Genomic DNA, 24,421 nt, shown 5'->3' with positions numbered 1-24,421 from the left:
TTTTTATACAAAATATTTAGATTATAATAATGTATGCAAGATTTTCAGTGGAATTACAAATCATCTATTTCATCTCCAATATTTAAGGATATAAAATATGAAGCAAGTCTTAATACAAATTTACATAAAAATATATATAATATAAAATTAAATTAAATTTAATCTCAAATCCTTAATAATAAGAGTAAAGATATTTAATCAATTATATCATCGCAAGGCTATTACTCATATTTCACATCTTATTAATTTGTCATGTATATCCCTTTTACGCGGTAAAAGTAAAACTATTTTTTAGGGAAAAAGTAAAATTGAAAAGTTAAAACCTAACATTCTATTGATAAAAACAAATAAATAAATAACACCCTACTTTAATGGGAAGAAAAACTAAAAATGGAGAAAGCCTATATTCCAAGTTTCCTTGTTAATTCCTAATTAATCAAAATGCTTTAAAACATATAACCACTACTATATTTAATTATATTAAACAAAAAATGGAATTTCTTATCTGTTTCCCTTTTAGTTCACTAGTAAAGCTTGCGATAGGACTTATAAAGTTCATATACGTGTTTAGCAAGTGAAGTATCTGGGAAATTGTTATGGAGGGTTAAATTGTTCACTAAATTAAAAGAATCCAAGTTAAAAATTTATCCTAATAATGTTGGAGATCGGATAAGGTAAGAAATATACTTGGATTAATTGAGAATTCAACTATTCAAGTTATGGTAAAAGTAGAATACCTATTACAACCTTAGTCACTTTTGACATTGTGGCAAATTTAAGTCGTTAATTGCCCAACAGCCTAACTGCCATAAGTTTCAGAAAAAATTATCGTATAATCTGAAATCACATGGTTCGGATGAATCTCCAAGTATTATTTTTATTTTTTGTATAAAATAAAAAATAATAATTATATGTTATATGAAGATTGATTCAAAATCATGAATGAACCCAAATCCGACAATTATTTCTCTAATTTTAGACTAAATCATAGTGTCGTGCAAGCTCCTGGATGACATGATAATGAGGATAAAATATGCAATCACAATTGGAAAAGTAAAAAAGTAATTAATATAATCTAATCAACTACCATTTTACAAATTAAGGGTAAAAATATATTGTATACCTCTCACTAGCTCTTACTATATACCAACAAACACATAAATTAATCGGTACAAGAATATTTTAGTTTAAACAATAATCTCAAATTTAAATTTTAGATATACAATTGTGTTGTTAAATATATTTAGAAGAATGATTTTGTCGTATATAATCACCATTATTGTTTATAAAAAAAGAAGGCTCTTACTATATTACTTGAAATTAATAACTTTTACCGGAGTGGATAATGGCTTAATTAGTGGATGGTCAGAGACTCAGAGTCAGAATGGGCAACCTGATTCAAAGTCTTCAACAAGGAAGAGTTTGTTAATTATTTTAGCAGAAAAACAAGAGATTAAAATTGCACCATCATTTTTTCAATTCCAACCGTTCATATATATTCCGGCTGAGAGTGGTCCTGCGAGGTGGGCTGGCTTTAGTCATGTCAATGGACTTTGGATGTTCTGTATAATGACTTGGGTAGATAAAAAATAAATAAACTATATATATTAATTTGATGTTCTCTTCAAACTTCAAAGGCTCTATTGTGGAGTCAGCTCCTTGTTTTCTTCTAAATTTTTCCATCTACGTATTTTGCTCTTTTCAGATCGAGAATTAATGGCCAAGAACATACATTTTGATGGTCAAAATTAATTAAACACTTACATTTGATGTTTTCTGACCTCCAATCCTTAATGTGGAATAGCTAGCTAGGGCTTTTAATTCCTGATAATGTGAAGGGTTTTGCTCTTTGCTATATCAAATAAGCACGTTTTTAAGCATTTCCAAGGCTGCATTGAACCAATTATGGAAGTACACGCAGTATACGGCAATACCTCTCATTTCAAGATTGTGCAGCATTAACCCAAGTCCTCCACGTCATTCTGCTAATTTAATACATAGACAGCTTCGACATAGATTGGTACTAACTTTTTTTTTTTTCTTTTTTCTTTTTTTTAGAATCAACCTCATGAATGCACCGTGGATGAGAATGCACCGTGGATGAGAATGCACCGTGGATGAGGATGCAGCAGCTCATGGTTATCATATAAATACTCATATCTCATTGCTTATTAAAAAAAGTATACTTATATCTCATGGCTAAATCTTTTGATGCATGATACAATTTGCAAAATCAAGCACGCAGCTAGACACACAAGAAGCATTTTCTTTCTTTCTTTACGTTGTCAACCAATCTTTATTCCAAAACAAAATATATATCTTCTCATTTTCATCATGCATCAAGTCAATAGCTTTATATCAATACAAATTAGTGATCAGTGATCGATATATGGTTGACACAATCATATTATTTAAACATGTAATTAAGATTTTGGTTTCATCAAATCGATCTATGAACGTATCTACTCCATTTATCTATAAATAAGAATATCTTTTAAAAAATTGACCTTTGGAGATATTAGTCCTAATCTCTCTCTCTATATATATATAAAGTCAATAGTTTTATGTTAGTTTAATAAAGTGGAAGAAGTTGCCTTTCTTCCTTTATACATTGGTTGAATAAAAATGAAATGGTAGCTAGTTTGTCTGAACCTCACTGGAAGTCCCCTAATATATTAGAACATAGATTTTTCTCCGTTCAATATCGGGGAGCTAGCTAGCTAGCTAATAGCTATGGCTATAAGCTTCTACATGGTCCCTCGCACCTCCCAACCATCATCTGTTATCTATTTATATATACACCTTAATTCAAAAGAACAAAAAAAAAAAAGAAGAATAAACGTATCGTATATTGGTAGCAACTAGCAACTTAATTAAGAAGGTGCAACATGGAAGGAAGAAGCTTAGCGGAAACACCTACTTGGGCTGTGGCTGTTGTTTGTTTTGTTTTGCTCTCCATATCTATCTTCATTGAGCACATCCTCCATCTCATAGGAAAGGTACGTATATATAAATATAAATATGCATGCAAACATATATATTTATAATTTTTAATTATTAACACACCATATATGTGTGTATATGCATGCGAGATCAGTGGTTGAAGCAAAAGCAGAAAAGTGATCTATACGAGTCACTTGAAAAGATCAAATCAGGTGAGTACGTCCGAACCATTTAAGGGACGATATTAAAGCTTAGTGAAATAACTTGATGAATATGTTGGATTAATTGCAGAGCTTATGTTATTGGGGTTCATATCGTTGCTACTAACAGTAGGACAAGGTGTAATATCGAGGATTTGTATAACAGAAAAGGTTGCCGACACATTTCACCCCTGCCCAAAGGATCATCATCAAAACACTAGTGCCCGGAGATTACTTTCCGATAACCAAAATCACCGTCGTATTTTGGCGGCCGGAGGAAGTGACAAGTGTCCTCCGGTATGTTTTATTATTTGGTGTGTCGCTTATCATTGCATATTCCAAAAATTATTCATTATGTGTGTGTGCGCTATAATCCAATTGCTTTATTTTCCAATTGCTTTTGACATGTAACAAGTTGTCGGTTTTAATATTCATTCCTTTTAAGTAAAGTTTTAATTTTGAATTATATATATATATATATATATATATATATATATATATATATATATTATATATATATATATATATATATATGTGTGTGTGAGAGAGAGATTAAAAAAGGAGATCTATGATCAATCAGATTTATTGTAGATTAGTCATCAACTTAATAAATAATTCATATTAATATCACAAATAATAATATTGTTAAAAAAATTTGTTAAAATATTATACTCGATTCAAAATAATGAGAGTTTAAAATTGTAATTTTTAAATACCAAATTCATCCTAAACAAATAAAAGAATAACTTGACTTTATAGGATACTTTAGAGAGGAATTAAAGAGTAATATATACTAATTTAGAAATTGAAATATAAACATTAATTAAAAACAATATCTTTATATAAATTTTGTTAAGAGTTGGAGATGAGTATGTGGGGATAAAAAGTTTCAAGTTAGATAAAAATAAAAATTTTAAGTAATAGTGAAAATGATTCATATACATGTGATTCAAGGCTCAAGTTAGATATGAGATATTAAGATTATTTATTTGGTTGATTTCCGACTCATTCTTAGATATTTTTGTGGTAATTATTGCCTTTTATTTTCTAAAATAAAGTACAATAAAATAAAATATTCTTGCACTCTAAGGTAACTTTTAATATGAACCCCATCCCATCCTTTGTTAATGGGGCCGAATATTGACTTCTCCTTGCATGTATTAATAAAAAAATATATTGAAAAAATATATTAGCCAACATAATTTACTACGATATTGACTTCTCCACATGTATGAGTTAATTTCTTATTAAGTAGGAATGCACTCATGAAAAACTTTCAACAAGACAAAGGTGAGGGTCATTGTTCTTTGCCGTAAATACAGGGTTAAGTTTTATATATGCTTATTTTTGGTTTGAAGAGAATCCACATGTGAATCCTCATCAAAGCTTAAAGGTACTCATGAAGAGAGAGAGAGAGAGGGAGGGAGGGAAATAAAAAAAATAAAATTAAAATGTATGCTGGACTTAATTTTCACTCGTTTCATTTAAAGGTAGTGATTTTAACTTTGTTTTAAATTTGAATTCTTTCAATCAAATTGTACATAATTCTTATTTCATCGTAAAAATGCATGTGTAGGGTAAAGTCCCGTTTGTGTCATCGGAGGGCATTCATCAACTCCATATATTTATCTTTGTGCTCGCTGTTTTTCACGTCCTTTACTGCATACTTACTCTGGCTTTGGGTAGGGCAAAGGTAAGAATGTATTAATTCTTTTAAGTTTTAAGAACTTGTACGACTCATACTATATATTACTTATTTAATTGCAACTCAATATATAGATGAGAAGGTGGAAACGATGGGAAGAGGAAACCAAGACAGCAGAGTACCAATTTTCACACGGTTTGTCCTCTCTCTGCATATGCCAATATACTCCTATTTAAAAAATATTCATGTCCTAGACTACCTTTTTTGTTTCAAAAACATTCATTATATGTTGTTTTCAAAAAGTTACTATTCATGTCCTCACTTAATAATATATACGGGTCTCTTGTCAACTCTCTTTTCACGTATAATCTTCCTCTTTTATCAGTAATATTTTTTCTTTCTCTTCCCGTATCAACTACTATCATTTATTAGTACTTAATAAAGATCTTTTAATTAAAGTACAACAATATTTTTATATTAATTAAATCTAGCTTCGACATTTGTAATAATTTGAAAGAGGGGTGGGTATTTATTTACATAACATTTGGAAACTCACATTTATAGGTGCAACATTGCGTGTTGTTTATGACAGATCCTGAACGGTTCAGATTTGCGAGGGAGACCTCGTTTGGGAGAAGGCACTTGAAATTCTGGACCCAAAATCTTGTCCTTGTTTGGATTGTAAGCCATGCTCGTTTTTTTATTTTCTGAGTGTGTATCCATAAAAAATATATCCATTTCAAAAAACTATAACTAGAAAGTATAGTATAGCTTTCATTGCTTTAACTTATTGTAATATACAAATATATATACAGGTTTGTTTCTTCAGGCAGTTCGTACGTTCAGTCCCTAAAGTAGATTATTTGACCTTGAGGCATGGATTTATGATGGTAATCACATTACAACCTACCTAGCCATTTTTACCTACCGTCTCTCTATAACTTAACTTCATTTTTTACAGAATTATTTCACCTCATGCCCAAATAAATTTCAAAATTATATTTACAGCTTTAGAATTTAAGTCCAATAATGTTTTTGAAAAAAAGTTTTTAATTCTTAATAGCTCTATCCAATTTCTGCAAAATTCTCTTTTACGGATAATGATAATATGATTTTTATCCCAACAAAAAAAAAAAAGTTGAATTATGTTTGATACTTTTTTCTTTCACCTTACACGACCTTGTTTGATTTATGTAACAATAGATGTAGTGTACATCGTTTTTAATAGTTATCTTCTCTAACTTGTAACATAAATCTCCTTATTTGTTAGTTGATGGGTTTTTATACTGTCAAAACAAGAAAAGATATATATCACAACAAGAAACATGGTTTTTAACAACCAAAATATGTCACAAAACATTAATCGTCAAATGCGACTAAGTTAGAAATTGTTTGAACTTTTTGTTGAGAAGTAACTTAACGATAAACTATTCTATCTACAATGGTGGATAACAATACATTGTATTTAACAACAAAAAATCAGTTGTTAATATTGTAAAGTAATGCTTAGCAACCAATTTCGATCTTTAACACAATACATTCAATATAATAAGAAATTAATTAGTGTTTGATTAATGTCTGTTTGTCATTTGAGCAAATATTTCAATCAAGTTTTTATTAGAGTTTGTTTACATTTTTTTTTTTGAAAAATACTTAGAGAAAAAAATAATATTTTTTTTCATAAATTAAAATTAACATATCCATAAGTTAATATTTTTTTTTAAAGAAGTTGATGTGCGAAAACTTTTACAAATTTACTTATACATAATCTAATTTTGTAATATAAAAAAAAATCTTTCATATTTTTCTCTTCTATAAAGATTTTTTTAAAAAATTATCCAAACATACCTTATTTTATATATTTGTTGCATAAAAATTTATATTATAAACTTAACATGAAACTTATTTTAATTCTTTTATGAAATTTATTCAAATAAAATTAAAACAAAATGAGAAAGGTTATAATTAAATTAATTTCAACAAGCTAAATGAATTTGGCATAAACTCTTTGATGTGTCCTCTTAATTAATGAAATACAACTTTAATTGGATTAGGCTCATTTGGGGCCTCAAAGTCACATGAAATTCGACTTTCGACAATATATCAAAAGATCTTTGGAAGAGGACTTCAAAGTTGTCGTCGAAATCAGGTTTTGTGCTTAATTAATTTGTGCCATCTATTTCTTATTTTCATTTTATTTCACTTTGAAATTTTATACTGCCATAAATAGCAACCGTTTTTTGAAATAACACGTGGCAGAATTTGATTTACAAATTTATAGAATAATTAACTGTTCTCTTTCTAATTGTTTTTAGTCCTCCAATATGGTTCATCACGGTATTTTTTCTCCTGTTTAACACTCATGGTAGGTGAATACATCTTATATTATAACTCACTAAGCTGAATCATTTTATTGAATATTATGGATTTATATACTTACATTTTCCCTACATCATTTGAATATGGACAGGCTGGTATTCTTATCTATGGCTGCCATTTGTTCCTTTGATTGTAAGCACATGCAATGCCTCATCTTAATTAAGTAACATAGATATTTAATAAGTTAAATTAGTTTCTTTCGCTGTGATTGTTAATAACATTTTGTGTTATGATTATAATGTTTCAAAATTCAGATCATTCTATTAGTTGGAACCAAGTTGCAAGTGATCATAACAAAGATGGGTCAAAGAATTGAACAAAGAGGAGAGGTAGTAAAGGGCGTGCCACTAGTGCAACCTGGAGATGACCTATTCTGGTTTAAAAAACCTCGACTTATTCTCTACCTCATTAATTTTGTGCTCTTTCAAGTACGTGCATAACACTTTTTTCCAAAGCAATTAATAATATCAATTGTATTTATTTATTAAAATGAAATTTCTTAATTTCCTTCTCATTGTAACAGAATGCTTTTCAAATGGCCTTCTTTTCATGGACTGCGGTAAGTCGTGCAAAATAAATTTCGTAATGCTACTACTATGGTAAATGAAAATATGTAACTTTCCACATTAGAATACATAAATGCTATTGCTATGAGTGCAATTTTACCTGAATAAATGCTCGCAACATTTATCCTTGATGAATGATACTATTTGTTTTTTTATAGCGTTTAATTAATTACTTATGGAACTTATTGTTTTAATTTATTATTTAGCTTCAGTTTAGGATGACATCTTGTTTTCATTCCGAAACAAAGGATATGGCAATCAGAATCTCAATGGGGTGTGTCCCATTTTCTAAATCCATGCTTATTTAACTTGTAGGACTATACTAGTCTCAACTTAACAGTACTATATTAACATGGATGATGTGGCAGGGTCTTCGTTCAATTCCTTTGCAGCTATGTGACCCTTCCTTCCTATGCTCTCGTCACACAGGTAACTACCTAGTTTAATTATAAAAAAAAAAAAAATAATAATTAACTTAAAGAGAACATATATTCTACTTTGATCTTAATTATAAGCAACAAATTATTATTATTTTTATCCTAAATACAAGCAAAGTGATTATATTCAAGAATGAATAAGAATTGATGGATTATGGGTGAGAACAGATGGGTTCAACGATGAAGCCAACCATATTCAGCGGAAGAGTAGCGAAGGCTTTAAGGAAGTGGCACCACACAGCGAAGGAGCACGTAAAGCAGAACCGTGGATTGCAATCACATAACTCTTTGCCATGCAAGCCCACAACCCCCAAGCCCCCTACGTCCCCGGCCCAACTCCTTCGCCACTGCCACAGTCAAATGGACACCTATCCCTCATCTCCGACAAGATCCGATTCGGAGGCCCAATACCACTACGAGATCGATTCAACCTCATTCTCCGACGAGCATCATCACAAATCCAAGGCTGTTGCTGATTCTAATTCAATTCAGCTCCATGAAATGGAAATGGGCCACCTGGCCCATGATCAACCACAGAGGGACAATGAGCCCAGCTCTACCCTTGAGGGTTTAGGTCTGAGTCACCACGAGATTCATATTGAACATACCAAATAATTTACATTTTATAAAAGATGACTACAAATTTTATAAAAGGGTTTCGAGGTATTGGATAATTACGGAGGAAGAGAAAAAAGGAGGTCAATATATTTATATTGTTTGTTTCCATAAATTTCTCAATAAATAGTTATATTACAAAAATAAGGTAAAATAGATCAAGATTATTCTATAAATTAAAAATCAATTTATATACTAGCTATTTCTCATTTGATTTTCTTAAATTTCTCAATAAAAAACGAACCATTTTTTAGTTTTGATAAAATAAAATGTTTCTGTTTGATTCTTATTATCTTTCTAATCTAATGTCGTTGTTTTTTATCTTTAATAATTATTTTAATATAAATAAATAATATTTATAAAAAAATTAAAAGTGTCACACATTGACATGTTATCAAAGACAATTATAAGTATTATATAAGATAATCACTTAACATTAATAAACATGTTAGTTAAAAAGAACACATAATAGTAAGGGATCACTAAGTACAATAATTCTAAATTTTAGAAGATGAAAAAAAATAATTGTAAAACTAAAATCAAACTTGTATATATTGTAAACATTTAAAACATGTTTAACCTTCTATTTTATGTTTAATTTAAAAAATAATCATAAAAAAATATGATCCAATAAAAATGCCTTTTGAATAAATCCTTTAATTTTATGACCTTTGGATCTCAATTTATAAGTCAATATTTAGAACTCGATTGAATACAAACTTAAAAGTATTTTTGAGAATTTTTTTACTAAAAAATATTTTTTATTTTCATTAGAAAACCTATAAAAACATTTCTAAGGCACTTCTACTCCACCGAAATTTACTATTAATAATAATAATAAATTCATTACTTTTATTTTATTATCTAAAAAATATTAATAATTAATAAATAATAATCATAAAAATATATTTATAAAAATAATTATTAAAAATGACCGATGAAAAAATTAAGGTAAATTTTAATTCATTTTATTAAAAAATTAAAATCTCATACCAACTAAAAATAAAATAATTAAAAAGTATATACATATCTAACTACTTAAAAGAAAAAAATAAAAGAATGATAATTGTTAAATCATGGTAAAGATAAAAGCAACGAAATCTTAAGTATGAAAAGCAAAAGCTAAAATTTGAGGAATAACAAAAGTTGAATAGTAATGTTTAAGGGCAGTGGCAGCTAATTACTTATCCTACGCCTGGAATTGAGTGTTGATCAGCTCTATGCCCTTTTTTATTTGTACAACCAGTTATCATCTTAATTGCACTGCCTGTCACTCTGTCACTCACTCCTTCTTCATTGCACTATCTATCATTAACTACAGTTTATGTCGTGCATGAAAGCTCCTACACGTTAAATTATTCGATATTCAGATATGATTTTTAATTTATGGAAAAAATTAATAAATATATAAATGTTTAAATTACAGTGTTTTTTCACGTAATGTACGGTGAGAGTTTGGCAAAAAAATAACTAAGCCTTCAAGAAGAAACCGTACGTTTCTTAATTATCAGAAGAAGAAGAAAAAAAAAAAAAGGAGCAAAAAATTGTACGCTAAATTAACCTGAAACTTGAGTGAACTCTATCACATGAGTAACAATGTGATTGGACAAATGGGTTGGGGCCCTGAATGCCCTGTAACATTAGCAGTGATGAAATTAATGAAGTGTTTAAGCTATTTGAAATAATCAAAATTTAATGTTATTATTGTTGGAGAATAATTAATTAAATATGTTTAAGATCTAATTCATCATGTAATTATATCTAAATTGATAAAGTATTATTTTTTTAATTTTATTAAATAGATAAAATTCTTGAATAAAATTAAATTTGTTTTCATAATAAAAATTATGATAATAAAAAATAAAAGTCTTTTATTATTTTAATTTAAATTATTTTTTATCATAAGATTATTGTATATGAGATTTCAATAAATTTGGATAGATTAATATATATATATATATATGAATGTTTTTATAGGATAAATATTAATAATTTTATTTATTAATTATATATATAGATGATGCATATGTGAGTATGATTATTTAAACTAACTCAACTGAGAATTTTTAATAATTTAAATTATCTTAATTTGTCAATAAAAATTTCTAAAAAAAACTAAATGTTTTTTTATTTACATGAGATTATAAGTGACTAACAAGTAATTTATTATATTTTAATTTCAAACACCTAAGGCCTTAGGATACAAGTTGAATGAATATTGAATAAAAAAATAATTGAACCTCTGGATGTATGTGTCGAAAATCATTCTGAATGATTAAAATAATAATTTAATTCATAAAATATTAAATTAAATAATTATTTTATAATAAATTTATTAAAAAATATTAATATTTTAATGTTCGGAATGTGATTCCAAGTACGATTTTGGAACGTATATCATTGTTCTATTGGATATGATCAAATGCTTATAAAGTTAATGATAAATCAAGAAAGAATCCATCAATTCTTGATAATGAGTTTGAGCTCTATTATTAAAATAATATCTTGACAAAAAAATTGATTGAAAGAAGAAATGAATTTTCTAAGTCAATCGTGATAGGTTAACTTAATGAAGTTTGACAATAATACCATATTCTATAGTTAACTAAGAACTGTAATGATAGACAAAATATTTTATGTTCTTCTAAGTTCTTGAAAATAAAATATTACTTCATACTCTCTTGACGTTAAAAAGTATTGAATGATGTCTACCTTGATTAATATATTAATTTGATTAATTTATTACTAGCTTAGTATTGAACTTACAAGGTCACACACAAACGAGTGTTTTAATCTCTGTTAAAGGAATTATTTTAACTTTTGATGATTAAAAAAGTATTTAATTTGATCGAATTAAATAATTTAAAGTGAAATATTATTATATTCTTTGCTAGCACTTAGAGTATACATAATATAAATTTTTTGAATTTTAAATTGGAGAAAGTAGTTGATACAGAATATATGATTAAAGTATTAGACTTGATCAGTGTTGTTTATACTGATAAATAAGAGGGGATGAAAATATTTAAAGATATATATTTGATATTATTTTTATTTGAAAAATAAAATAAAATATTAATCTTTATAAAATGGATGTAATCTCTTAAAGATACATATTTGATATTATTTTTATTCGAAAAATAAAATAAAAATATGAATCTTTATAAAAAGGATGCAAACTCTTAAAAATACATATTTGATATTGTTTTTATTTGAAAAAACAAAATAAAATATGTTACTAGTTTCCTAATTTTAGGAAAGAAGAACTTTATTGTGCTGTAAGTATGACTTTCTATTGCATAGGGAAAAAATGATTTCTATTACTATCTCTTCTATCTCCTTTTTCACATATAATTCTTAAGCATTAATTTATTTTGATTTCACTTTTCAAAGAATTTGAAAAATAAAATGTGGATTCATGTAAGATTTGAAGAGAAACTAATAGTTTGATAGAGAACACACTTAAAATGTTATTCTCATTGATAAGGAGAAATTTTATGATTCAACAATTCAGTAACAAGTATGTTTAAAAGTTTTTATTACAAACTTAATATAATTTATATGTAAAATAGATCCTATTATTCTACGTGTATGTGTTATAAACAATGTATTTTCTTACAATTAGAACAAAAATATCAACATAAAATTATAAACACATATAAAACCTTTATTAATAAGAGACTTTTTGGATTATAACATAAAGTCTTGCACTCAAAAGTGAATAATATCAATTGAAGTGAAAATTTGTGTATATGAATTTTTAGAAGAAATCATTAAATTTTTAATTAATTTTTATATAACATATAATTAACTATTAATAATGTTTCACATAAAATAAAAATTTTAAATACATATGAAAAAGTTAGTTAATTGATAGAGATCATAAAAACACTTGGTGATGATACTAAACAAAAGAAACACGATAACATTATTAGAATGACAAATATATTTTATGTTATTTTTGTATTTTGTAGAGACGAAGCCACAAGTATTCTTTATTAGCTCGGATTCTTCTTGAGGCAGGTAAAATTATGGATACAATGAAATTCTTGTATAATTCGAATATTTAACGTAATTATTGATTTACGTACCTGCTGGCATTATTTCTATATGTTTCAATAATTTGGTTTTGATTAGAAATTTTAAATACTTTGTATTAATTTAACGTGATTTTGATTACTGCTGGTATTATCTTTAAGAATGAGTCTGAATTTTGAACATGTATATTGTATTTGTTTCCGAGAAAATGGGTATTCAGACATAATTGTTGGCATGCAGCGGGCAATTGATTTTAGTGGGTTGGCAACGAATGTTTGAATACATCATTATCTTTCTTTTCTCATCATCATGTATGCGTCAAAGCCAAACAAAAACTTACGTTGCATAAAACATGTTATCTTTTTCTTCCGTTCATATACGCGTCAAGTCAACCAATATTGATGTTTGGTTGATAAAATAGCCAAAAAGCAAAAATTGTCCTAGGAAGGACTTTATTCTTTTTACGAGGACCAGTTAATATCGTGAATGTTGCGCAAAATGCTCCAACTTACAAAATAATTTATTAGAGACTTGATTCTTCTTATATATTTTTTTAATCTTTTTTTATCATTTATCTATTAAACTAATCATTTTAATCTTTTATCTTTTTATTTGAATCAATTTGATTATTTTAAAATAATAATTTTTATATTTTTAATATAATTTTGAATCAGTTTTTAATTAATTTAAGACATGAGATTTGTAACATTAGATTAATTTATATGAAAAATATAAAATGCAATTGACTTTTAAATTCAAAAGGATATAAACATAGTGAAAAATATGTAAAAAAAAATCTCATAAATAATTAGCTAAAAAATAATGTGAAATTCTAATTTTTGAAATTTTTTATTTTTATCGTGTTACTACAAGAAAATTATCATTTAGTGAAACATTCTATAGTAACGCAATATTTATCACTAAAAATTACTCTTACCTACATTATAAATATAATATATTGATATATTCTTAAAGGTGTAGGTATAACTATAGTGACAATTAATATATATTATTTAATCTCATTCAAAATCAACAGTAAAATTGTATGTAATTATATGTCAATTTTTTTTATAATCCAAATAATTAAAATTAAAGGAAGTACAAGGGGTACTCCAACTCATTACAAAAATACCATATGTGATATGTGTACTATGCACCACTAAAAATATTGTTCCAAACTAGGAACCTAAGTTAGTCCATCACATCCAACCCACAACTTTCAAATAGAAATTACAGAATCAGATTTCTCCAATAATCTCATTTACCACCTGAATACGTTTATCTAAGTTAGGCAAGCTGCTGGAATATTCATGGACCAAGAAGCAAAGTCATACCTAAAATCTTTATGCCTTGTCCTTAGTTCTAGATTCTAATTTTAACTAAATCTACCATCTCCAATATAGATATTCGAGTGAAAGAAAAATCAGTTCATTCTTAGCCAACCACACTGTCCATATGATGACTAACCAAATAGATATCCAACAATCCTTTTTCTGAGAGTTACAAAAAGAAAGACCAGAAAATTGTTCCAAGTGTATTGCACAATTATTATGCATAATTGTGCTAACACCTAACCAATTAAAACATTACATCCAAACTCGATAAGATACATAACACTCAAAAAACATATGTGATCTAGTCTCCGTGTGACCCATGTAGCGAGGGCACTCAACTTGTGAACTATCCAAAATACCTCTAATAAACAAATTGTGTTTAGTAGCAACTCGATTAAGAATTACCTTCCAAGCGAAAGTCGTAACCTTTGCTGGAACTACCTGTGACCATACTTTTGAAAAAAATTTATTGGATGCAAAAATTCTATCATTTCTAATCTCCTTATATGCAAACTTGATATAGTAAATGTCACTGGAATCAGCAATCCAACTCCAACAGTCTTATACATCAACCTTCAGATTTAACTCACTAATTTCTGTTGTAACAGAATTCAATAGATCTTCTTCCCACTGAAATAACTCTCTACGCCATCTCCAATACCACTCAGGGCCTCTATTCCTCCAAACTACCAAATCTGAGATTTCAGCTTTCTTATTTTCATTAATGTGATACAATCTATTATACCTTTGTGACAACATACCTCCTTGCAACCAATCTTCCTCCTAGAAATATGTTTTCTCATTCCTAACCACCTTTCTACACCTATTTGTCATCTAATTTATGGTAACCATATTATCATTTTCAATGTTACACGGGTCAACCCACCATCTAGAAATCCTTCACCCTTAACCCACTTGAAATGAACAAATGGTCTCCATACAAGGAATTAATTACCTTTACCCACAAACTATTATTCTCCACTGACATCCTCTATTTCCATTTTCCCAATAATGCCAAATTGAAAACAGTTAGATCCCTAATCCATAAACTTCCTTTGATGCAACAATTTTTTTGTCAAATAAATTTATACGTGCATATATTGTATTTAATTATAATGACACTTTTTTGTATGTCACTATATGTAACATTTTTTGTAGTTTATAATACATTTGGTTTGAATTTCAATTACATTTAATAGTTTTTTTTATATAAATGAATCTTATGAGACAAATTTCAAATCTTGAATATGTAAAAAATTATTTTAAAATGATTAAATTGACTTAAATATAGGAGAAAGTCCAAAATATGATCATTTTAAAAGATAAAGAATTAAAATGAATCTAAAAAATAAAATAAAAGATTAAAAATATAATTTAATATGTTATTTAAATAAGTAATAATAATTAAATTATCCTTTATTATTATAAGAAAAGTGTATAGTTATCATAAAAAAATAATAAATATCTTAAAATTTTTATATACACAAAAATAGTGAGTTGTGTTTATATATATATATATATATATAATGCAAACAAGTAAATGGTGTTGTTGCTGCGAACCTCACCCCAACCCCACCAGTCATGAGGCATGAGTCCCCCCCAACTAAGATAAAGATTTCTCCGTTCAATTTGGGGGAGCTAGCATGAGCTTTCTAGAACTTGGTCCCCCCCACATACCCATCACTTTTCTATCTATTTATACATCTAGTCTTACATTAATTCATTCATAGGAATAACAAAATTAAATAGTATCAAGCATGGCAGGAAGAAGCCTAGAGGAAACGCCCACTTGGGCTGTGGCCGTTGTTTGCTTCGTTTTGCTCTCCATATCTATCTTCATCGACCACATCTTCCATCTCATTGCAAAGGTAATATTAATTAACTGCATCTGTAACTTTAACTATACATATAATTTTAATTATACTAATTAACCATGCATATATGAGAGATCAGTGGTTGCAAAAGAAGCACAAAAAAGCTCTATTTGAGTCACTCGAAAAAATCAAATCAGGTGCGAGTCTGAACCATATATTATAATATATATACCTTGGTACGTACGAATATTAAATAACTTGATGAATATGTTGGATTAATTGCAGAGCTTATGTTATTGGGGTTCATATCGTTGCTACTAACAGTAGGACAAGGTGTAATATCGAGGATTTGTATAACAGAAAAGGTTGCCGACACATTTCACCCCTGCCCAAAGGATCATCATCAAACCAGTAGTCGCCGGAGATTACTTTCCGATAACCAAAATCACCGTCGTATTTTGGCGGCCGGAGGAACCGACAAGTGTCCCCACGTACGTCGCTTATATGATTGCTTTCGTCAGACACTTCCACAACCTTCTCTTCACTTTCTTTTTGCATTTGCATGCTCTCCAGCTACAAAACCAATATCAGCTCATGTGCTTCATTAATAAAAAAAAAACAATTCATTTCTTTTATTTAATTTCGTAATAAGAAATGCATTCACGGTCATTTTTCAAGTAACTAGACAAACCAATGAGCATTTTTCTTTGCCGTGAATTCAAGGTTAGAAACTTCCAGCAGTAAGGAACCCATGAGAAGAAGAAAAAAAAATGAAAATGAAATGTGTTCTAGAAATCAGTAAACATTGTATAACCTTATCTTAATCAAAAAAACAGCGCGACAGGTTGAAAAAAATAATAATATTGTACTGTATTTGAGAGTGACTTAATTTTTACTCCTTTCATTTAAAGGTAGTTATTTTTAACTTTATTCTAACTATATATACAACCTTTTTTATTCGGTGTTAAATATTTTAATTTATTTTTTTTTCAAATCTAGCTAGCTAATTAAATTTATCAAAAGCTGGGCAAGATAAATGCACATTAATTACTACTTTAGTTTTATTTATTTATGTCTAGAAACCTAACTAAGTTTTTATTGTTAAAATGCATGCTATATATAGGGTAAAGTCCCGTTTGTCTCATCGGAGGGTATTCACCAACTACATATATTTATCTTCGTGCTCGCTGTTTTTCATGTCCTTTACTGCATACTCACTCTGGCTTTAGGTAAAGCAAAGGTATAATAATATTAATATAGTAGAAGTTGTGTGTGTATATAATATATATATATATATATATATATATATATATATATACATCTTTGGATACATCTGATCCAGTTACTTATTTTGTTGAATTAATTGCAACAATAGATGAGAAGGTGGAAACGATGGGAAGAGGAAACCAAGACAGCAGAGTACCAATTTTCACACGGTTTGTCGTCATGCATATATCAATATATAAATATAAATATACTCCTTCTATTTCAAAATTATTCATGTCTCAGACTTCCCTAATTAAGACTTTTTTTATAAAAAGAATTATTTCCTCACTTAATAACTATATGTCTCTTATCACCACTCTTTTCACGTATCATTCCTCGTTTATTAGTAATACTTTTCTTTCTCTCCCCTACTTAACTATCATTAATTATTAATAAAGATAATTTAATTAAAGTACAACAATATTTTTATATTAATTAAATATATTTTCATTTGTAATAATTTGGAAGAAGAGGGGTACTCGTATAATGTTTGAAAACTCACATTTATAGGTGCAATATATATTCATGTGTGTTGTTTATGACATGCAGATCCTGAACGGTTCAGATTTGCAAGAGAGACATCGTTTGGGAGAAGACACTTGAAATTTTGGACCCAAAATCCTGTCCTTGTTTGGATTGTAAGCCATGCCTATTCCTATGTTTCTTTCTTATTTTCAGAGAGCATATATCCATAAATATATATATATATATATATATATATATATATATATATATATATATATATATATATCAATCAGTAGACTAGAGTTACAAAGAATAGTATAGTTTAATAAATAAATAAATAATTAAAGCTCTGTAGCTAGCTAGGGCATATATATTAATTAATCCTAGCTGGAAGCTCATTATATAGCTCAAGTGCTCATAAAATCATATAAATTAATCATATCATGTTATACTAACTGGTGAGTGAGGAATGTCTCTATTTATTTTTCATTAAAAAATAATAACTTTGAAAACAATTGTAATTGTTACTTAATGAAAATTTTCATTTGTAATAGAAATGTAATATATAGTTATTGAATGGAAGTTTTTATTAGAAAGAAAAAATGGTCTTATTAAAAAAATAAATAAAAAATGATTGAGGGACTCTTTTATTTGTAAGTAAAAAACATAATAAAGGAGAAAAATGAAAAAAATGAAATGCATTGCAGTTCCTAGAAGAGAGGAAGAAATAACGGTATGCTTTTTGAGTATAGTGACGTTGTTGCCTCTGACTGCTCCTAGTCTATTTTATTTCGGCTGGACCATTCTTATTTAAAATATAAAAAGAGAAATTATATGGTACTCATGTTATTTGAGAGGGTACCGGTACAATTTTTTATATTTTATATTTTTAATAATTTATTTAAATAATATTTATGATATTTTATTCTTTTAATTTTTAAATTATTTAGTTATTTTATTTTTATTTTATATATTCTAATTTATTTGTAATAATATTATATATTATATATTTAAATAGTTTAATTTTAATAATTTTTTAAGTATATTTTTATCTTTTCACTTAAAATTTTGGAATTTCTATATTTTAATTTTAATAATTTTTTAAGTATATTTTTTGTCTTTTTGTCTTAAATTTTTGAATTTCTATATTGTAATTTTAATATTTTTTATGTATACTATTTATTAATTTTTTTCTTTTTTAATATTTTATAATATTATTAAAATCTTATAATTTTAAAGTCTATAATTTTATCTTATTTTTTATTTTATAAGTATAATTTAGATTATTTATTTTATAATTAAATTAATTTTTTTAAAATCTTTTATAAATTTACATATAAAAATGTATTGAAACCCCTCGAATCGTAGTTACTCTCATATAAAAATGGAGTAGATGAAAGTATAAAAGATGAAGTAATATATATATATATATATATATATATATATATATATATATTTTTTTAATTACTATAAAAATATTATTTATATAATTTATTTATATACTCTCTTTTCACTCATTCATTCAAAGAAAAAGATATAATTATTTTCTATTATTTTTCTTCTTATTTTCATCTATACAATAACACAATTTTTCTATTTTATTAATTTCTCTTATATTTCTATCTTTCTTATTTTTTTTCTTTTTATTTTAATCTTAATATTAAACTAAAGCATTATACTGCAGCCGTGCAGCGGATTTCGCTAATAAACGTCACGTTTTTACAAATGGGATATCCTCACCGCCACCATTTTTACAATAAGAAGATTAAGAATTTGTACATGTATTAAACAATATTTACTTTTACTTTTTTGTTTATTCAATAGCCTCTTAATTATTACACTTATTCAGCTGTTTTCTTTTTGCTTTAAACCTTATTGCAATATATATGCAGGTTTGTTTCTTCAGACAGTTTGTACGATCAGTTCCTAAAGTAGATTATTTGACCTTAAGGCACGGTTTATGATGGTGAATACATTACAACCTAACTTACCATTTTCACCTAGTTTCTCTATTAATTCATATTCATATTCAAATAAGTTTTGTATAAACTCTTTGAAATGTTCTTTTACTGAAGTATAACTCTAATTGATTTAGGCACATTTGGGGTCTCAAAGTCACCAGAAATTCGACTTTCGGCAATATATCAAAAGATCTTTGGAAGAGGATTTTAAAGTGGTTGTTGAAATCAGGTTTTTTCCCCCTTAATTTCTGCTCTCTATGTCATTTTGTTTTTGTTTGTTCTTGGAATTTTAAACTACCCTAAATAGCAAATATTTATGAAAATAACCTATGTCATAAATTGATTTGCAATGTAGCGATATAAATTAACTGCTCTCTTTCTAAAATTTTAGTCCTCCAATATGGTTCATCGCAGTGCTTTTTCTCCTGCTTAATACTCATGGTTAGTGAATACATCTTTTGATAATTAACTCCCAAAGCTAAATCATTTTATTGATTATTATATGTATGCATACTTACATTTTTTGTACATCATTTGTATATGAACAGGTTGGTACTCTTATATATGGCTACCATTTGCTCCTTTGATTGTAAGCACATGGAATGGCTTTGGCTTAATTAAGTATTAAATTTAATGAACTAGTTTGTTCTGCTGTGATAGTTGATGATATTTTGTGTAATTATAATGTTTCGAAATTCAGATCATTCTTTTAGTTGGAACCAAATTACAAGTGATCATAACAAAGATGGGTCAAAGAATTGAACAAAGAGGAGAGGTCATAAAGGGCATGCCACTAGTGCAACCAGGGGATGATCTATTTTGGTTTAAAAAACCTCGACTTATTCTCTACCTCATTAATTTTGTGCTCTTTCAGGTATGCATGCATGTATATACCATTTTTTTCAAAGCAATAACATCAATATATTTATTTATTTGTTAGAATGAAAATTTTTAATTTCCTCTCATCGCGGTTAGCGACTAATCCATATCTCATTGGACCAGAATGCTTTTCAGCTTGCCTACTTTTCATGGACCGCGGTAAGTCATTCAAAATAAATTTTGGTTATGCTAATAATATCTTCAATAAAACGAAATTTTCCACAGTAAAATGCATTAATGCTATTGCTACATTTCCACATGATCAAGACTTGTGAATGCAATTTTATATGAACAAATGCTATTGCTATATTTCTATTCGCAATTTTTATATGAATATATAATGGAACTTGCTTCTTTTTTCTTCTTCCCTTGTTTAGCTTCAATTTGGCGTGAAATCTTGTTTCCACTCCCATACAGAGGATTTGCTGATCAGAATCTCAATGGGGTGAGTTTCATTTTCTAGATCTATACCTATATTTAAGTCATCTCAAGTTAACAATATAATGAACATGGATGATATGGCAGGCTCTTTGTTCAATTCCTTTGCAGCTACGTGACTCTTCCTCTCTATGCTCTCGTGACACAGGTAGTTTAATTAATATCAACTCTTCAACAAATAACTTACTTTTTCTTTCGTTTTTTTTTTTCATAAAGTATCCTTTTTTTTATTATAAAATCATCACATATATTACTGTTCCGGCCAAAGGTGGACTAGAGTTTTTTCCTAGGTCAAGCCTCAAAGTCAGAGCATTCAAAAATGTAATCTACCGTCTTAACTATAGGGTTTTAAGTTTTATACTTTTCTTATTCATGGGCCTCATGGGCCCCGTAAACGCGGAGATTTCCTTAACCGTTTTTATCCGGAAGATACGCGGCGAACGTGGGGAGGTTAAATCGGGTTTTGACCGACTGGATCCATACCGAAAATGCAATCGGATATCGACCGAGCTGACTCCTATAGGTAGGAGGGGTCGGAATAAACCGATAAAGGGCACACAGACATGTCAATTCGGATATATACCGAGTGGCCCTCAGGGGGTCGGTCGAGGTTGCGGCTGAGCTATCGCAGGTAGAGAGGTCCTGTCGGAATCCGACCGTGACGGTACACTTGCCTTCCAGCCCTGAGCCTTTAAGGCGATAGGGCTTAAGGGGGTCGGTCTAGGTTGCGGCCGAGCGATCGCAGGTAGAGAGGGGTACAACTACATTTTTTTATATTCAGATCGCATGTACTAGGTATTGATAAAGACAACGCATGGCATGACAGTTCATGTTCTTTAATTTTATTTTATTTTTCATCTTCTTGTTTTCTTTTAATGTAGCTTGTGAACATATATATTGACTACCTTAACAATTTTATAGGATTCTCAATAAATCCAAGCTAATAATTGTTAAAAATAAACGTTTTTTTTTTTAATATAGAGCTTGTGAAAGAAGATTTAACAATGAACAAAATTTGATTGATTATGGGTGAGAACAGATGGGATCGAGTATGAAGGCAACCATATTCAGTGAAAGAGTGGCGGAGGCTATAAGGAAGTGGCACCACACGGCGAAGAAGCAGATAAAAAATAACCATGGGCTGGCCTCACAGTCACAGACCCCTTTCTCAAGCAGGCCCACAAGCCCGGCCCATCCCCTTCGCCACTACCGCAGTGAAATAGACACCTTCCTCTCATCTCCAATAAGATCCGAGTCTTTGGCCCATCAGCCCAACGACATTGATTCACTCTCATACTTTAACTCACATCATCACAGGTCCAAGGTTAATGCTGCTTCTATCTCAATTGAAATGGGTCACCTGGCCCATGATCCACCACAAAATGTGAAAGAACCCAGCTCTGCCCTTGAGGGCTCAGACCCGACTCAACACGAGAGGGAATTTTCATTTGATAAAAGATTACAAATTTAATTTTATAAAATGTGAAAATTACATGATTGTAGTAACATAGGAAGCAAAAGTGTTATGTATAGATAGTAGTAGGATAACGATGTAATTTGAATATGTCAAGAAAGGAATAAAGTATGGTGGAATTTTGTTCACTTAGATACGAGAAAAAGTTATGACTTTGACGTAAACAGAAGACCGAACTTTGTGACACATTCTTTAGGCAAGTAAATATGAGTCTTGAAAGTCGTAACAGAAATTAGAAGTGCATATTGGGTTTATTAGTTGGTTCTTTCCCTTTAAAAAGGCACCTACACACTACACAAAAGTGCCTTGCAGGTTCTAACTAACTACACCAAGACCAAGCTATTCATATATTCTATACATCTTTCAATCTTTATTTCTAATTATCCACTTTCGTTTTTCATTGCTTCCATTTCAGAATATTATCAAAAGGATTACATACTAAGTCATGAGCAATTCATATTAATATAACAATTGCTTAGAACAAACAATTTAGAAATTTTATGGTGGAATCTAATTTGGCTACTTTGGTGTCTTGTTGAGAGAGGATTGCACTTGATATCACCCATATATTTGGCTGGTGTAGAGCATTACATATTTTAATTTCACTGATTGGGAATTATTTTGATCTCGTATATCATGTGAAACGAATCTAGTAGTAGATAAGTTAGTCAATTTTAACTTATCTTTCTTTATTTCAAAATTTTAAAAATAAATGTATGAAGCCCACAATCCAATCCTCACACTTCCCGCAATAATAGTAAAAAAAACACTCATTTTTTAAACTTGTACCCATTTCTCTTTTATCTTTTATATTCTTTCTCTTTTATTAAACATAGCCTAAATCTAGTTTATTTTTTTATTGGTGTTTATGTTCCCGACGTTACCTTTGGGTGATATTTGTGGTAGAGGTTGTATTTGTTTAATATAGAATAATAAAAATCAACCCTAAATTATCGTTTGGATCTACCCCAATCATTCATTGAACCACGCTATATTTCAAATCTCCGCCTAGAAAGATAAATATAGGAGTAGGAGGATAAGTCAAAATTAATAGAGAGCTGCTATACAGTGCGAAAAAGTTGCCGAAACATCCATCGAATATTTAAAATATGGTTTAAATATATTTTTAGTTCTTTAAATTTACAATAAATTTATTTTTATTTTTTAAATTTAAAATTATTATTTTTAGTCTTATAATTTTTAAAAATTTTATTTTAGTCTTTTAGATCACTAATAACATATTTGAAAGTGATTAATTAAGACAGTTATACAATATTAATCAAATTTAATGTGATATTTTAACTAATAAAAATATCAATATGTAGATTTTATACAATAATATTTAATAAATTTCTTAATAAAATTTGAATATAAGGACTAAAATAAGATTTTTTGAAATTACAAGAACTAAAAACAACAATTTTAAATTTGAGGGACCAAAAACAGATTTATCCTAAATTTGATGGATTTAAAACATATTTAAGCCTTAAAATATTCATATTTTTAAATAAAATAATTATAAAATAATTATTTAATTTAATATTATATAATTTAAATTAATAAATGAACTTATGAAACTCGAGTCTTAAAATAAAATTTATATACTTATTGATAAAATCAACCATAATTAACAAAATGTATAATGTTACAAATTATATACATAATCTAATTTTTACAATTTTTCAAACACACTCTATGTTCTTATCATCTTATATAATTTATAAACAGTTAAGTTTCCTTGACATTAAGTGTAAACATAAAAACTGACATCAAATCTTATATCTTTAATAACTTTTTGTACAATACAAATTTGATCGATCTAATTATAGAATCATATGATATTTTTAAAATCATGTATATCAAATTTCACATGATTTGAACTTTTCTTACATATATTATCCAAAATGAATATTTACAAACTTTCAATATAAAAGTATATGTTAAAATAATATATTGTATAAAAAATT

The 24,421-nt window shown here is 28.0% G+C and overlaps 2 protein-coding genes across 2 annotated transcripts; both read left to right on the top strand.

Annotated features, from left to right (window-relative positions):
* Positions 1–410: 410 nt before the first annotated feature.
* Positions 411–8,863, top strand: LOC109819042 (MLO-like protein 6). Its single transcript, XM_020384624.3, has 15 exons — positions 411–2,999; positions 3,098–3,155; positions 3,235–3,440; positions 4,720–4,836; positions 4,923–4,983; positions 5,381–5,469; positions 5,604–5,678; positions 6,843–6,937; positions 7,104–7,153; positions 7,259–7,299; positions 7,422–7,595; positions 7,691–7,726; positions 7,940–8,007; positions 8,102–8,162; positions 8,339–8,863. The coding sequence occupies exons 1-15, from the start codon at positions 2,889–2,891 to the stop codon at positions 8,783–8,785; spliced, it is 1,689 nt and encodes a 562-aa protein (XP_020240213.1). The 5' UTR covers positions 411–2,888; the 3' UTR covers positions 8,786–8,863.
* Positions 8,864–15,746: 6,883 nt separating this feature from the next.
* Positions 15,747–22,582, top strand: LOC109819046 (MLO-like protein 6). Its single transcript, XM_083065820.1, is given in 15 exon segments — positions 15,747–16,025; positions 16,111–16,168; positions 16,257–16,462; positions 17,095–17,211; positions 17,347–17,407; positions 17,787–17,875; positions 19,595–19,705; positions 19,798–19,892; positions 20,055–20,104; positions 20,212–20,252; positions 20,364–20,537; positions 20,666–20,701; positions 20,920–20,987; positions 21,068–21,128; positions 22,020–22,582. Coding segments are annotated over 15 exon segments (1,710 nt in total). The 5' UTR covers positions 15,747–15,914; the 3' UTR covers positions 22,452–22,582.
* Positions 22,583–24,421: the final 1,839 nt, after the last annotated feature.

Source organism: Cajanus cajan, chromosome 10, assembly GCF_000230855.2.
Source record: "Cajanus cajan strain Asha chromosome 10, NIPB_CcT2T_4, whole genome shotgun sequence".
NCBI classification, from domain to species: domain Eukaryota; kingdom Viridiplantae; phylum Streptophyta; class Magnoliopsida; order Fabales; family Fabaceae; genus Cajanus; species Cajanus cajan.
Note: the sequence above shows the minus strand (reverse complement) of the source record. Positions and strands in the feature narration are given on the sequence as shown.

Bases quoted from the DNA above. Each gene is read 5' to 3' on its own strand.
- LOC109819042 (XM_020384624.3), top strand. From the start codon at position 2,889: ATGGAAGGAAGAAGCTTAGCGGAAACACCTACTTGGGCTGTGGCTGTT. The intron at 5,679-6,842 runs GTAATCACATTA...TAATTGGATTAG, and splicing joins TGAGGCATGGATTTATGATG to GCTCATTTGGGGCCTCAAAG. The intron at 8,163-8,338 runs GTAACTACCTAG...GGGTGAGAACAG, and splicing joins CCTATGCTCTCGTCACACAG to ATGGGTTCAACGATGAAGCC.